Source organism: Symphalangus syndactylus, chromosome 9, assembly GCF_028878055.3.
Source record: "Symphalangus syndactylus isolate Jambi chromosome 9, NHGRI_mSymSyn1-v2.1_pri, whole genome shotgun sequence".
Classification (NCBI taxonomy): domain Eukaryota; kingdom Metazoa; phylum Chordata; class Mammalia; order Primates; family Hylobatidae; genus Symphalangus; species Symphalangus syndactylus.
Genome location: NC_072431.2, coordinates 24,657,548 through 24,672,488, shown reverse-complemented (window position 1 = coordinate 24,672,488; position 14,941 = coordinate 24,657,548). Strand labels below are relative to the sequence as shown.

General features: G+C 36.8%; 1 protein-coding gene across 5 annotated transcripts in view; it reads right to left on the bottom strand.

The window, feature by feature from the left end:
- The window catches only part of PRKD1 (protein kinase D1), a 637,423-nt gene that overhangs the window by 39,644 nt on the left and 582,838 nt on the right, over positions 1-14,941 (bottom strand). For all 5 annotated transcript variants that reach the window (XM_063609299.1, XM_063609300.1, XM_063609298.1 and 2 more), the window contains 4 exons: positions 13,223-13,502; positions 11,513-11,565; positions 8,947-9,019; positions 6,653-6,759 (listed from right to left, as the gene is read on the bottom strand). In XM_063609299.1, coding sequence (XP_063465369.1) covers positions 6,653-6,759; positions 8,947-9,019; positions 11,513-11,565; positions 13,223-13,502 — 513 coding nt within the window. The remainder of the gene's footprint in view (positions 1-6,652; positions 6,760-8,946; positions 9,020-11,512; positions 11,566-13,222; positions 13,503-14,941) is intronic.

Genomic DNA, 14,941 nt, shown 5'->3' with positions numbered 1-14,941 from the left:
GCAAAGTGGAGATGTCCTAAGAATGGAAATGTGAGACTGAAGTGCCCGTGGAAGACTGGACTTCAAGAGCTGTATTAAGGAATAGCCTAAGAGATGACAGGTGACTCTCTCAAAACGGATGACCTCGCTCTGGGATTGAGCTTCACATGTGTGTAAATCCTTTAGATAAATGGAGGGAGAAGTTTAGGAAGATAGAGGAACTAGCAAGGAAGGAAAAATTGGATCTGGTAAGTACAGGGATGAAGTGAGAAGAGAGATTTAAAAAGGAGCAAGTGAGCCTTAGAAATCAAGGGTATGGCAAAAAAATAAAAAGCCATGTATTGCCATGTATTTTCTTTAAGAAAGGTGTAGAAACCAATGACAAGAGGGGAATTTATAAACAAGAAATGAAAGAGGAGCAGAGCACAAATTTGAAGTGTGGGAGAGATTTGACTCTAGTTATGAGAGGCAGCCTAGATAAATCAAGACCACATTTTGTTGTTACTGTTTATGGGTTTTTTCCAAGAGACAGGGTCTCACTCTTGCACAGGCTGGAGTGCAGTGGTGTGATCACAGCTCACTGCAGCCTTGACTTCCCAGGCTCAAGTGATCCTCCTGCCTCAGCCACCCAAGTAGCTGGGACTACAGGTGCACACTACCAATTGACTTAATTTTTTATTAAACAATACAGATTTATTACCTTATCGTCTGGGGGTTAGAAAACAAACATGGGTCTTACTGGACTAAAATCAAAGGGTTGGCAGGGCTGTGTTGCTTTCTGGAGGTTCTAGAGGGGAATCTGTTTTCTTCCCTTGAATTTGAGTACCAAAAATGCTAATATGAATATTTGACACCTTTTAAAAATATTTTCTTTTAGGTTCAGGGATACATGTTACATAGGGTTTGTTATATAGGTGAATTGAGTGTTGTAGGGGTTTGATATACAGATGGTTTCATTATCCAGGTAATAAGCGTTAGTACTCAACAGGTAGTTTTTCAAACTTCACCCTCTTCCCATACTCCTCCCTCAAGTAGGACCCAGTATCTATTGTTCCCTTCTTTGTGTCCACATGTACTCACTGTGTAGTTCCCACTTATAAGTGAGAACATGCAGTGTTTTGTTTTCTGTTCCTGAGTTAGTTTGCCCAGGAAAATGGCCTCCAGCTCTATCCATGTTGCTGCAAAGACATGATCTCCCCTTTTTAATGGCTGTATAGTATTCCATGGTGTATATGTACCACATGTTCTTTATCCAGTCTACCATTTTGCACCATTTAGGTTGATTCTGTATCTTTCCTATTGTGAGTTGTGAGTTACCTCTAGGCTTGTCTCTAACTTCTGGCCTCAACTGATCCTCCCACTTTGAGAGGGATTATAGGTGTGAGCTGGGATTATAGGTGCAAGATATTGTGCCCAGCCATTGTTCTGTTTTTAAATGAAGACAGACTTGGATGAGAAGATAATATAAACCAGAAAAGTAGAGGTAATTTTATGAGATAAATACAGGAGAATAATTTATGACCCATAAAATTCATTTTTTCTATATTCTGTATTCTGTATTCAGTACTTTTAAAATTCTGAAATGCTTTCATGTATTATAAATAGGAGCTCTAGTATTGTTCCTTGTATCAATAAATGAAAGTTGCAATACAAGGAGAAAAATATTAGTGAATCCATTAGAATTATATGTACATGTATTTTTCTTAACCTCTATATGCACTGTGATATTCTAAAGTTAGAAAATAAAAATTAGTTTTGACTGAACAAGTCTGTTGATTTAAATTATAAAATACATTAAATATATCATACTAGTGTTATTTGCTTTAGATTTTAGCCTTCTAACTGGCCTGGTGCAGTGTCTCATGCCTGTAATCCCAGCATTTGGGGAGGCTGAGGTGGGAGGATGACTTAAGTTCAGGAGTTCAAGGCCAGCCTGGGTAACATAGAGAGGCTCCGTCTCTACCAAAAATAAAAAAAAAAAATAGCCAAGCTTGGTGGGGCATGCCTGTAGTTCCAGCTAATCAAGAGGCTGAGGTGGGAGGATTGCTTGAGCCTGGGTCAAGGCTGCAGTGAGCTGTGATCATGCCACTGCATTCCAATGAGGTGACAGAGTAAGACCCTTTCTCCCAAAAAACAAAAAAATCTTTTAGGTGCTCAAAGATATATTCGCATGTCCTTATGAAGGCCAGTTTTCTGTGATATCCTTAATAATCACAAAACATCCTTTTATTTTATCTTGATATGAATAACAGAAAATTCAAAAACAATATACATGGGATGATGGAAATTTTATGAAATAAGCTTAATGTCTACATTAATTTTTTTTTTTTTTGAGATGAGTCTCACTCTGTCATCCAGGCTGGAGTGCAGTGGTACAATCTCGCCTCACTGCAACCTCTGCCTCCTGGAGGGTTCAAGTGATTCTCCTGCCTCAGCTTCCTGAGTAGCTAGGACTACAGGTGTGCACCACCACACCTGGCTAATTTTCGTATTTTTAGTAGAGATTGGGTTTCACCGTGTTGGCCAGGCTGGTCTCTAACTTCTGACCTCAGGTGATCCAGCTGCCTCAGCCACACAACGTGCTGGGATTACAGGCATGAGCCAGCACACCTGGCCAATATCTACATTAATTAACACCCATCTGAAACATAATAATAATGAAGTATTTACAGATAATGAAAATAGAGCTATTCCAAATGGTATGAGATGTAAATGATATGCCATAAGACTTAGGCTTGCCTTAACTTCAATTATTCAAAAATATCTAAAGAGCTTAGTTTTTTAATGATTAAATCAGATCTTGGAAAGCCTTCACCTAAGTTATACAGAGAAAATGAAATAGAAAGAAAAAAAAGGAGAGCTGTACCTTTTCTCACATTCCCTATTTACACAACTTTGAAGTCTTCTATAAGCTCAGGTGCTTTTTCCCAAGAACAGAAACAAATCAAAATTTGATCTGAGGACCTAGCAGAGCTGACTGAGGAGGATTTTTCCCCATTGGCATTTCAACCCACATGGTCCCCTCTGGAGAATGAGGAGGAAGAAGGGGGAGGGCAAAACTTATTAGGCCCTACTAGGGCACCAGCTTCTATAAGCTAGAGGACCACAAAGTAGAAGATACCAAATGCTTCTGGATATTACTTTTATATGCAGAGGAATAGAATTTTATTTCTCAAGATTAGTAAAAGAAAATCTTCCTCTCCATTCAGTTGACTTCAATCACAGTACTTTAGTTAGTGAGTTGCAAGCCAACCCCCACTGCCACCCTCATTACTATTTTGTCTCTTCAGGTTCAAGATGGTGAGCTCTAGTTTTAATAATAAATATAAAATGACACAATGAGGGTTTTTGCAGAGCAAACATACAGAATCCTTTTTAACTAACTAACCAGCCTTTTGCTACCTGGTTGGATACTATGGATGTCACCTTATACAATAAGACGGTGTTTCTGTACAACTTTAATTAATTAATTCAACAAAAATTTATTTAGCAGCTAATATATTCCAGGAACAATTTCTGGCAGTGGGGATACATTAGTAAACAAATCAATGGTAACTGTCTCCCTGAAGTGTGTATTCTAGTGGTAGGGCCAAGGTTGAGAGTGGTGAGAGGAACTTGCAACAAATATAATAAATACAGTTCTATAGTAGGTTAGAAAGTGATAACTGCTACAGAAAACAAAACAGATCAGGGTAAGAGAAGTATGGAGAAGGGGGTTTGGACTGCAATTTTAAATAGAGTGTTAGAGTAGTGCTCATGTATCTATAGAGAGTGATATTTGAGCAAGGACTCAAAGTAGGTGAGCTTAACTTCACTGTCTCAGGATATTGAATTACTATTTTTCCTGAGAGACTAATATATCTGACAATGGTAAAAAGGACTTCAAAAGGGTTTCTTTCTTTCTCTCTCTCTCTTTCTCTCTTTATTTCTTTCCCTGTCTTTCTTCCTTTCCTTTCCTTCTTTCTTTTTTGGTTCATTTTCATTTGGGGGACATGATTAGTTTCCTATTTTTGATGAACATATTTTAAAATAATTGGCAGTTTTATAATAAAATATGAACTACTGAACCTAGTATCTGTATATAATTAAACCAAGCCTAGACATGACCCACTGTACAGGTTATGTGATTGAAAATTCAGTACATAAATATGTTGCAAATATCCAACTCAGCATAACTGAGCATAGCTGAGTGATATAATTTAAAGACCCATGACAGCAAAGAGCTGTGTGCCTTTGTCCGTGCTGTATCTACTGGACCTAGAACAGTGCTTGGCTCATAATATGTACTCAATAAATACTAGTTTGAAGAATGAGACAAAGAATGGTTAGGGGCAGTGGGATTGAGTATAAGTAATGGAGATTTTTGAGATTTCAGGCTATCAGAGATGTCTGACCTTTTCATGTGGTCCAGGAGCAGAACTGGACTTTCAACCTAACCAAACTCTTTAGAAAACCTTATTATGATGAAGATTTTCCAAACGTATATTTATTGCATCTGAGTTGTCTGCATCTAATATTTTAGAGCCGTGGTCCCCAACCTTTTTGGCAACAGGGACAGGTTTAGTGGAAGACAATTTTTCCATGGGAGCAAGGAGGGGGGTGGGAATTTAATTCTCATAAGGAGTGCACAACCAGAAGATCCCTCTCTTGCGCAGTTCACAATAGGGTTTGTACTTCTATGACAATCTAATGCTGCTGCTGTTCTCACAGGAGGCGGAACTCAGAAGGTAATGCTTTCTTGCCCACCACACACCTCCTGTTGTGCGGCCCAGTTCCTAACAGGCCACGTACAGGTACAGATCCATGGCCCAGGGACCGGGGACCTCTGTTTTAGAAGAGGAATAGGGAGGTAGTTTATACTTCAGGTGTATTTTTCTTCCTTCCTTCCTTCCTTCCTTCCTTCCTTCCTTCCTTCCTTCCTTCCTTCTTTCTTTCCTTGTGTTTTTATTTATTTTTTTAGGAGTCTTACTCTGTTGCCCAGGCTGGAGGGCAATGGCACAATCTTGGCTCACTGCAACCGTGCCTCCTAGGTTCAAGTGATTCTCCTACCTCAGCCTCCCGAGTATCCGGGACTACAGGCACCTGCCACCACACCCGGCTAATTTTTGTATTTTTAATAGAGATGTTGGCCAGGCTGGTCTCAAACTCCTGACCTCAGGCGATCCGCCCGCCTCGGCCTACCAAAATGCTAGGATTATAGGCATGAGCCACCGCGGCTGGCCGTATTTTATTTTTCTACCTCTTGAGTCAACAGCTGATACTGTATTGACAGACTTGGGGAAAACTAATTAAAAGGCCTAGACACAGAAAATTAGAACCCCAACATCTAGTCAGTTTTCTGCAATTGCAGTAAAATATAGAAAGATGTAACCATGTTAACCATGAAGCTCTCTTCTCCAATCCTATAATGAAGAATAAATATCTCCTGTACACATGCTAACCCTGGATTCCTTCCCAGCAAAAGTTTCTTCCTTCAGGAGACCACAGTGAGGTGGAGACTGGAAATGCAAGGGCCAGGTTAGGAAAGATGTCATTTACTAGAGTTTCTGATGTCATCTGCACCTCAATGTTGCCTGTTTGTAACTGATTAGCAGATACTAAGACATGAATCCATTAATTAGTATCTTCACATCCATAGTTGTTTTCTTTCCCATGTAAGCAGAGAGCATTGTGAGTCCTCTGTGCCACATTAGTTGTCTAGAGACACAAAAACATCATCTTTAGAAATTCCTGGTCCCAGAAAAGTCTATGTTATTTTTCTATGTATAGCAGGCAATATTTGTGGCTGTCTGTGTACGTGAGCTCCTTTAGGGCAGAAATCATATCTTTTTCAGGTTTTTATCATATGAAACTCAATAAATGGCAGTTAAATAAAACTATAAATGAATAAATGAAATGTTCTGTTTTGTGAAAAAAAATTGTCCATTAAAACTGGGAACTAAAAATTATGACATGCTTGCATGAGAAGTAAAAAATTATGGCAGGTATATAAAAATAGGAATTTATCAATGATCTCAGTTGAGTAGACTAGACAGCCATGATGACTACATTTAGCAAACAACTGCTCTATTTCCCTTTGGTCTGCAAAAAGAATTTTAATAGTTACAAAAATTATATCTTTATCACTAATACATTTTATTATCAAATTCTTGTTTGAAAAAGGGACTGTTATTAATGAGAGAAATTAAGTGACATGCTCCATGTCAAATGAAAGGCTTACAGTGAGAGACAAAGAGGACATTAATAAAACCAAGATGATCTGCTTCTCAGACATAGCTCACTTCCGTGACTGATATGCTGACAGTTACATACCCAATTCATGTTATTATCACAGCATAAAGAAGGCATGTTTATGAAGGCAAGGTCATTTTTAATATAAAATAAAATGGTCTCAGCATGTCCACTGTGAGCAAATGCTGAAACATTACCCATTTAATGAATATTAATTATATATTAAAACCTACAATTAAATACATAAAAAAGAACAACTGGTGCCTAGACTCAGGAAAGATACCATTCAGGCAAGTTCTGATACTTGATCTGCCATTTCAATTATTTTAAAGTGTTCCAAAATATTTATGCCACAGGTTTTTAGAGAAAATTTCTTTGCTTTGCAGAAGTAAAGGATGAGGGATTTTTATACCCTACCCGCAAATGAGAACCAAAGAAGTACCTGTAGAATTGCAACCTCATTACGAAGCTGGCTTTCTTGTTTTGTTGGAAATCGTAATTTGTCAATGATTTTAATAGCTACATCTCTTCCTGTTTTACGATGTTTTCCTTTAAAATGAAAAAGGGAAGCATTAGTATGTTATTAAATATCATCTATCTTAAAGAACACTAAAATTTGCAAGGACATTTAAAGAAATGATAAACATATTTCACTGAATAAATTAACATTTCTAAAGAGCACTGACTTACATATATATATATAAAGATTTCATTATACTAAATCAAATATGTGCTTTAAAATTAGCCATAATTTAGAACGCAAAAGAATTGGGGCACTAAAAGCTATATGTATCAACAGCCTGGTTTTTTTCATAAAATATATGTTTTAGAAACAGAACATTGAGTTACTTAATATAGAAAATATTTGTATCACCACCAATTAACTCCCCTTTAGAAAGTATAATTTTAAAGTCCTGATAAGATAACGTATGTTTTAGGGGAAAGAATTAAAATCTTGGCTCTGTCACTTATTAGCTGTGTGATCTTGAGCAAATCACTCACTCTTTCTGAATTCTAGGTTCCTCATCTACAATGAGGAGAAGATTGGATGAAAGGAGGCATGTAAAGTATACAAAATACCCTGGTAACTATGCACACTCAAAAATTGTTATCATCATCATCATCACCACATAATAGGCCCTTTATGTATATTACACCTCATTTAACTACTGCAACAAACTTTTCAGGAATTCTACGGGGTACCCCCAAGTTCTTAACTTCTACACTACTATATTGTGGTAGGTACAAAATGTAGTAGTGTTAATTGAATCTGAAAATAAGAAATGAAAATGAATCAGAAAATAGAAATGGAAAATGGATCTAATTACTCAAACTTTTTGGTTACATACAAACTAACTTGAAATTCCAGTCTTCCAACACTTGTAAATCTAGTGTTCACTCACCCTATATTCCACTCTTACTATTCCTTGTCTTTCCAGACTGCTTCCCTTCACTATCACATCAGCTTGTGTTCATATTCTCTACTTCCTTAACATCATTTCTTACTCTTTGATTGACTGCAGTCTCTATTTCAACTCAGCCATTTTCCTGCAAGTACTTTTTTCAAGGCCATGACTTCTTTCGTCTCTACTCCTCTGTCACTGTAGTACTTGACCTCTCTTCTGAGACTCTTCTCATCTACTTTACCCCATTTGTGTCTAATCTTAACGTTTCAGTCTTCCATGTGGCGACCTCCTCCTATTCCTGGTCTTCAGTGTTGGATGTTCCAAGTTATCTGGCATCTGCTAGTCTCTCTACTCTCATTTGTCACCCTTGTCTTACCCCTATACAATGTGCATTATGTATATTTACCATGATCTACCATAATTTTTTTTGCATGCAACTATTATACTGTAGAGCAATAATCGAACATTTGGTCCCCTCTATTATACCATTACGCATTAACAAACGGTACAATGGTCAGTGGCTCATGATAGATTTCTCATCAAAGAAATCACTGGAGCATTTTATAAGCCTCGACATTACATCGTAAAATAGAGTAGAACTTAATTACTTTTTAAATTAAAAAGTACAATATCATATGGTGATAAATAAAATTGAATGGGACATGGTGATTATTTCAGAACATTAAACCTCACCACAAGAAATAATTTCTTATTGATAATATTAAGGAACTGAAAGTTACGAGGTCATTTTATAGGGCAGGTAAAGCATTAATATTAAATATTTTTTAAAGACTTGCAAAATATCTTTTAACTGGCTGGAATCTAAAAAGAGCTTGACAATAAAAAAATAGTTAAAGACTTGATATTTCACCTCAAAAATTAAAAAAAATTCAATCCTTCAGGAAACAAATATATTGTTAAAGAAACTGGAAAAATAAATTTTGTTTTATCTAATAACATGAATGGACTTCTGATCAAGTATACCAAAAGAAAATGGAATTAATTTGTTTACAAATCACAACTTTCTTGTTTTCTCAATATTTTGTCTGCGATTCCAAACTTCTTCAGTACTGTGTGTAGCGTTTGTCTATATTAAAGAAAAAATGTTTTTCAGGAATACGAAACCTTCTCTTTCAAAACACACATATACCAATTTTCTAAGTAGTAACTATCTCAGAAAATTTTTTTAAAGGCAGAACACAAAAAGATACACACACAGAAATATATACACATAGGTCTTCTCTTTTATGTTTTTCCTAGAAATACTGCTTTTTAAAATATAACTAGCAAAAATTTTAAGTTCATAAAAATACTCAGTGAGATAACCCACCTCCATAAACAATTCCAAACTGTCCAGAACCCAGTACTTCATCAGGAAAAATCTGATATACTGTGCTGATGTCCTATAGGTACAAGTCCAATGAAAAAAAAAAACATGAAGCAGAACAAAACATTAGTCCTAAAAATTAATGTAATTCTATTAAATATATTATAACCTAAGTATTTTCAAAATAAATTATAAATGCTAGATGAAATCTGAGATGACTGCAATATTCAAAGCACACTCTTTTTTTTTTTTTTTTTTTCTGAGATGGAGTCTCTCTCTGTTGGCCAGACTGGAGTGCAGTGGTGCAATCTCGGCTCACTGCAACCTCCACCTCCTGGGTTCAAGAGATTCTCCTGCCTCAGCCTCCTGAGTAGCTGGGATTACAGGCACATGCCACCACGCCCAGCTAACTTTTGTACTTTTAGTAGAGACGGGGTTTCACCATGTTGGTCAGGCTGGTCTGGGACTTCTGACCTCGTGATCCGCCTGCCTTGGCCTCCCAAAGTGCTGGGATTACGGGCCTGAGCCACCACACCCGGCCTCTAAGCACACTCTTTAATTAATGTAATAATGTAATGTTACAAAAACTGTTCTGATCTTAAGTGGCAGAGGTTTTCTAATGTGCTAGCACATATGTTTCATTAGAAAGAAATATGACTAAAAACTATACAATGTGATTTACTATAAGTATTGAAAAAGATATTTGCCTGTTGAGATGGCTACTTGGAAATGTCATTAAATAATCACGGTTCCCAATCACATGTCTGTGTGAATCCTGATTCCAACCACTTCTCCCTGTATGGCTAGAACGAAAAGGTTGCTCCCTTATTAGTCACCCACATGCAGATGAACCCAAAGTGACAGAAGAGGAGGCTGAATCACTGAGCGAGCTGGAGAGGCTGCAGAAGGATGGCGACATACGAAATTCTCATCTGTGAAGTAGCTAAACTCGTCCAATTTCATCACTTCGGGAGCTAACAAGTTCCAAAAGTCTAATTCTTTCTCTTTGAAATAATAAGTGCTGAATAAAGCATCTTTTAAATCTATGTTTTATTGTCTGTGATTTCATGCTGATGAAATCACCAGGTAATACTTTTTTCCCTTATATATTCCTATTACATCCTATCAGATTTTCCAACTATCTTCTACTCTTATACTCCGACTTTATTTTTTTAAAAGTCCTTCTGCACATTCTGCACATGTACCCCAGGAGTTAAAGTATAATAAAGAAAGAAGTCCTTTAATATCAAATCCCACCCTCTCTATATCCTATAAACCCTTATGTTTTTCCTTTGTTCTTCCCCCTAGAAAATAACTACAAGTTGTCTCCATCCTGTGATTCTTCAAAATCCCTACAGGATGAGTTCAAGGCTGTCTAGGGACAAGACAAGTAATATTAATACTATTCTATTATTCTGATTTCAAGCTACTTCATCTGTTAAGAGAAGTGTTCTTTAGGCTTTCTGACAACTCAATGGCCAATCCAAAATTCTCAGTGGACAACAGTGGCTGAATAGACTGGAACAATTCCACAGCTATCAGGAATTTCCCAAGAGGCTTATAGAGTAACTTGTATTTCCTGAAATGTCTCTGGCTAAGCAAAGGCAATAGGAATCTGCAGAAAAGAAATTTCTTTAGGAATTTATCTCATGATTGACAGCACAAGAATTTATCTAACCTTCACTATGAAGTTTACCTAGTTCTCTCTAATTCATATTTGGCTGTTTACTTCATGCTACTTTAATGTAGTTTTCAAAGATATAGTAAGGATGAATAGAGTTTCATGAAGTTAATTTTTTTAAACAAATTTTTGGAAAGTGTAAGCTATAAACTGCATTCTTTTGGCCATAGATACAGCAGGTAAAATAGAGAAAAGGATCTGGGTCACAGGAGGAGGTAGAAAAGGCCTTATTACTTTTTGACTACTTGCAATAGGGATAAAATATAACAAATAAAGCAAACATTTGACAGACTGTAAAATATTTCATAATATGTCTGATCTATAATTTTCAAAAACTGAGCTGCAAGGATGGAGTTATGTGGTGCAGGTGACTAGGGTGCTAAAATGAGAACCCCTAAGATTTGATTTATGCAACTTTCTTAAAGTCTCCTTGATGTGTACCAGTGACTATAAGAGCATTTGCAACTCCTTGTCATATTATGGCACTTCTAGGTAGCAACTAAGGAATGAGAACAATGGCATTTTTAAGCTACTCATGCAAATCGAGAAATTTATTTTATTTTGCTCATGTATTTATTTTACTGCGTAATATCAACCATTAAAATTCCAGTACCAAGAAGGGCAAATATGTGAGAAATCAGGCATCACATTATAATTGCCTAGCTGAGAAAAACAGATATTTGGCTCTACATTACAGAATTGATTATAGAAAAATTACTAATCTATATAATTTAATATTTCTAAAATGTCACAGAAAAAATATCCAAATTCTGTTTTGCTTTCCAAAATTTACTAACAAATTAAAATGAATTTAAAAAACTATTTTATGATGCTTTTATTTTCCAGTAATCACATTAGCAAGTTTTATATTAGTAGGTACATACTTACCACATTTTCTTGAATCTGGCAATTTGATACTGAAATACTCACAGAGATATCTCCTGGAAATGCATGTAAAACAATATGCACACAAAAAGTCAGTAAGAGATGTAATAGCAAAACAAGTAAATACATGCTTACAAATCATCCTGCAAAAGTGGTTTTAACTAAATCATAGCAATTAGGTTTTTCTAAGAAAATGTCATTAGAATATTTATTTCCTTTCAAAATTACATATTCAACACACTTGTTTTTGAAAAATAATATTTCGTCAATTTAGGGTTTGGAGTCAGAAGGACTTGGATTCAAATACTGGCTTTGCTACTTCACAGCTTTGGTACAAGCTTAGACAACTTAATCTCGCTCAAGAGACACTCATTTCCTAAGTTGTAAAACAGGCAAATCGTTAAAGTCTACTCGTTGGAATTGGATTAGGCATTAAAATAGAGATCTCATGTAAAGTGCTTAACACCAAAATGGCATATATATTCTATTAATATGTATTTTGGTTGTAGAGATAAATTAAAAAATTATGACAGATCAATGGATAACACTATAATGTAAAAAAACCAGAGGTTAATTCACAGGTTTCATTATGAGTAACTACTATGAAACTTAAAAATAAATGACTTTTTTATAGAAATATTCCTCTAAAATTTCTTCTTTAAAATTCGTCCTCAATACTGGCTCTAGGTTTCATTTTAGCAAATGTATCTCATTCTACTAATGAACAGTGAGTTCTTCCTGGGATAAAATGATCAAGAATTACCAATTACCATGTATTCTGCACATCAGTACCCTGCACAGAATACTAGGTGAGGTGTTTTTAAGGAAACTTATTAATTCAGATTTGCAAATAACAAGACTTGCATTCCATGTCAAGCTGAAGCTGACTAGATTTCTTCTTCTTCCTTCTGTCTTCTTCTTCTTCTGTCTTCTTCTTCTTCTTCTTCTTCTTCTTCTTCTTCTTCTTCTTCTTCTTCTTCTTCTTCTTCTTCTTCTTCTTCTTCTTCTTCCTCCTCTTCCTCTCCATCTTCCTCTTCCTCTCCATCTCCTTCTCCTTTCTTCTTCTTCTCTTGCATTCCATGTCAAGCTGAAGCTGGCTAGATTTCTCCTACTCCTCCCCCTCCTCCCCCTCCTCCTCCTCCTCTTTCTTGCCCAGGCAGGAATGCAGTGGCTTGATCTTGGCTCACTGCAACCTATGCTTCCTGAGCTCAAGCAATTCTCCTGCCTCAGCCTCCAGAGTAGCTGGGACCACAGGTGCATGACACCATGCCTGGCTAATTTTTGTATTTTTGTAGAGACAGGGTTTCCCCATGTTGCCCAGGCTGGACTAGAACTCTTGGGCTCAAGTCCTCCACCTACCTCAGCCTCCCAAAGAGCTGGGTTTAGAGGTGTGAGCCACTGAGCCCAGCCAGATTACTTCTTCTTTTACAACCAATAGCTCTAGAGGTCTGTAATTGCCTAATACATAGTATTTACCTGAATTTGTTAAATTTTAATATAAAATAGCTATAATAAAATAGGATAATTTAACAAACTAAACATCTTAGTATGTGCAGCAGCTTTTATTTAGAGACCCTACATTCTACAATAAACTAAGTCATCCCCAAGAAGTCTTTCTTCATTCTGTTCTTAGGAAGGGCAGGGCACATGTTTACTAAGCAAGGGGTAGGTACATGATGAGCCTTGGGCTGGTTAGAAAACTGGCAGACTCACTGTGCAGGTTGGTTCCTGTACCCACGGAGGAGCCCTTGGGAATGACGGGCATGAGGGCATGCTGGATGGCTATCTCCCACATCCTGGCCACATCTGCACCAACGCCACTGGTGAGAACACTGTTATTTGGTGGTGGGCTGGCAGGACTGACCACATTTTCTCCCACATAATACACTACATTTGCCGTAGTGATTTCAAAACAATGAGGATTGGCCCCATTAGGAATTAAAGCTGAAGTTTTTGCTGGTTCCAGAGATAAAATTTCAGATAAAGGAATTTCCTGTGAAAGAAAAAAAAGTGCTAACTGTAGTTTATCAAAAGTATGTAAACTTTCAAAGAAAATTCACGCCAAGAACATGTGAAAAATGACATCACAAATAACCACCATTTAAATAAAATAGTTTTAAACTATAAAACACAGAATATTGCAACGAAAATTTAAAAAATACGTTTGCTATGGGAAACCTTATTTCCTTTTTCTAGAAAATGTGACTTTTTATGCTATGTTCATGTGGCAAGAATAAGTATGGTTAGGAATAATGATTTTGAATCTTCACCAGAATCCAAGACTTAGAAAATAAACGATAATTTTTGTAACAGTGAGGTAGAATCACAACACTTTTGAAATGCATTTAGGTAGACATGGCTATTTTCAAATTTTAACCTCTTCTTTAAGGCACTCAATACATGTTAATGTAATAACATAGCCAAGTGAATAGTTTAAGTGAGGACAACTAGAGACTGGTTTTAAAATGGTCTTTTTTTTTTTTTCGAGACAGAATCTTGCTCTGTCACCCAGGCTGGAGTCCAGCGGCGTGATCTTGGCTCACTGCAACCTCCATCTCCCGGGTTCAAGCAATTCTCCTGCCTCAGCCTCCCAAGTAGCTGGAATTACAGGTGCCTGCCACTACACCTGGCTAATTTTTGTATTTTTAGTAGAGACAGGGTTTCAACATGTTGGCCAGGCTGGTCTTGAAATCCTGACCTCATGCTGCCTGCCTCAGCCTCCCAAAGTCCTGGGATTACAGGGGTGAGCCACCACGCCCAGTCTTTTATTTATTTATTTATTTATTTATTTATTTATTTATTTATTTATTTATTCTTATTTATTTTTGAGAAGGAGTCTTATTCTGTTGCTCAGGCTGGAGTGCAGTGGTGCAATCCTGGCTCACTGCAAACTCCACCTCCTGGATTAAGGTGATTCTCCTGCCTAAGCCTCCTGAGTAGCTGAGATTACAGGTGCATCCCATCACACCTGGCTAATTTGTGTATTTTTGTAAAGACAAGGTTTCACCATGTTGGCCAGGCTGGTCTAGAACTCCTGACCTCAAGTGATCCACCTTCCTTGGCCTCCCAAAGTGCTGGGATTACACGCATGAGTCACTGCGCCTGGCCAATGGTCATCATTTTTAAGGCAATTCATATTAAAACAAAAATCACTACTGTGTCTTCCAGGAAGTATGCAGGGACTAAAAAATAATAACTTTTAAAACAAAGTTTTAATTTTAAAATTAGTGAGGTTTCCATTTTCTGTGACAGCTGTGTAAAATGGCTGTGGAGAATCAAATCAACTATTCCAGAGTCTGCATTCATTTTGAAGGAGCAAGTATCTACTGTTTTCTCTATAAAGTTTTTTTTGGAGTTGTGTTTTACTGGATGATATAGTATGCCACATCTGTATTACTTAATGTAGAGGGACAGAGTAAAAATTGCTGCCAT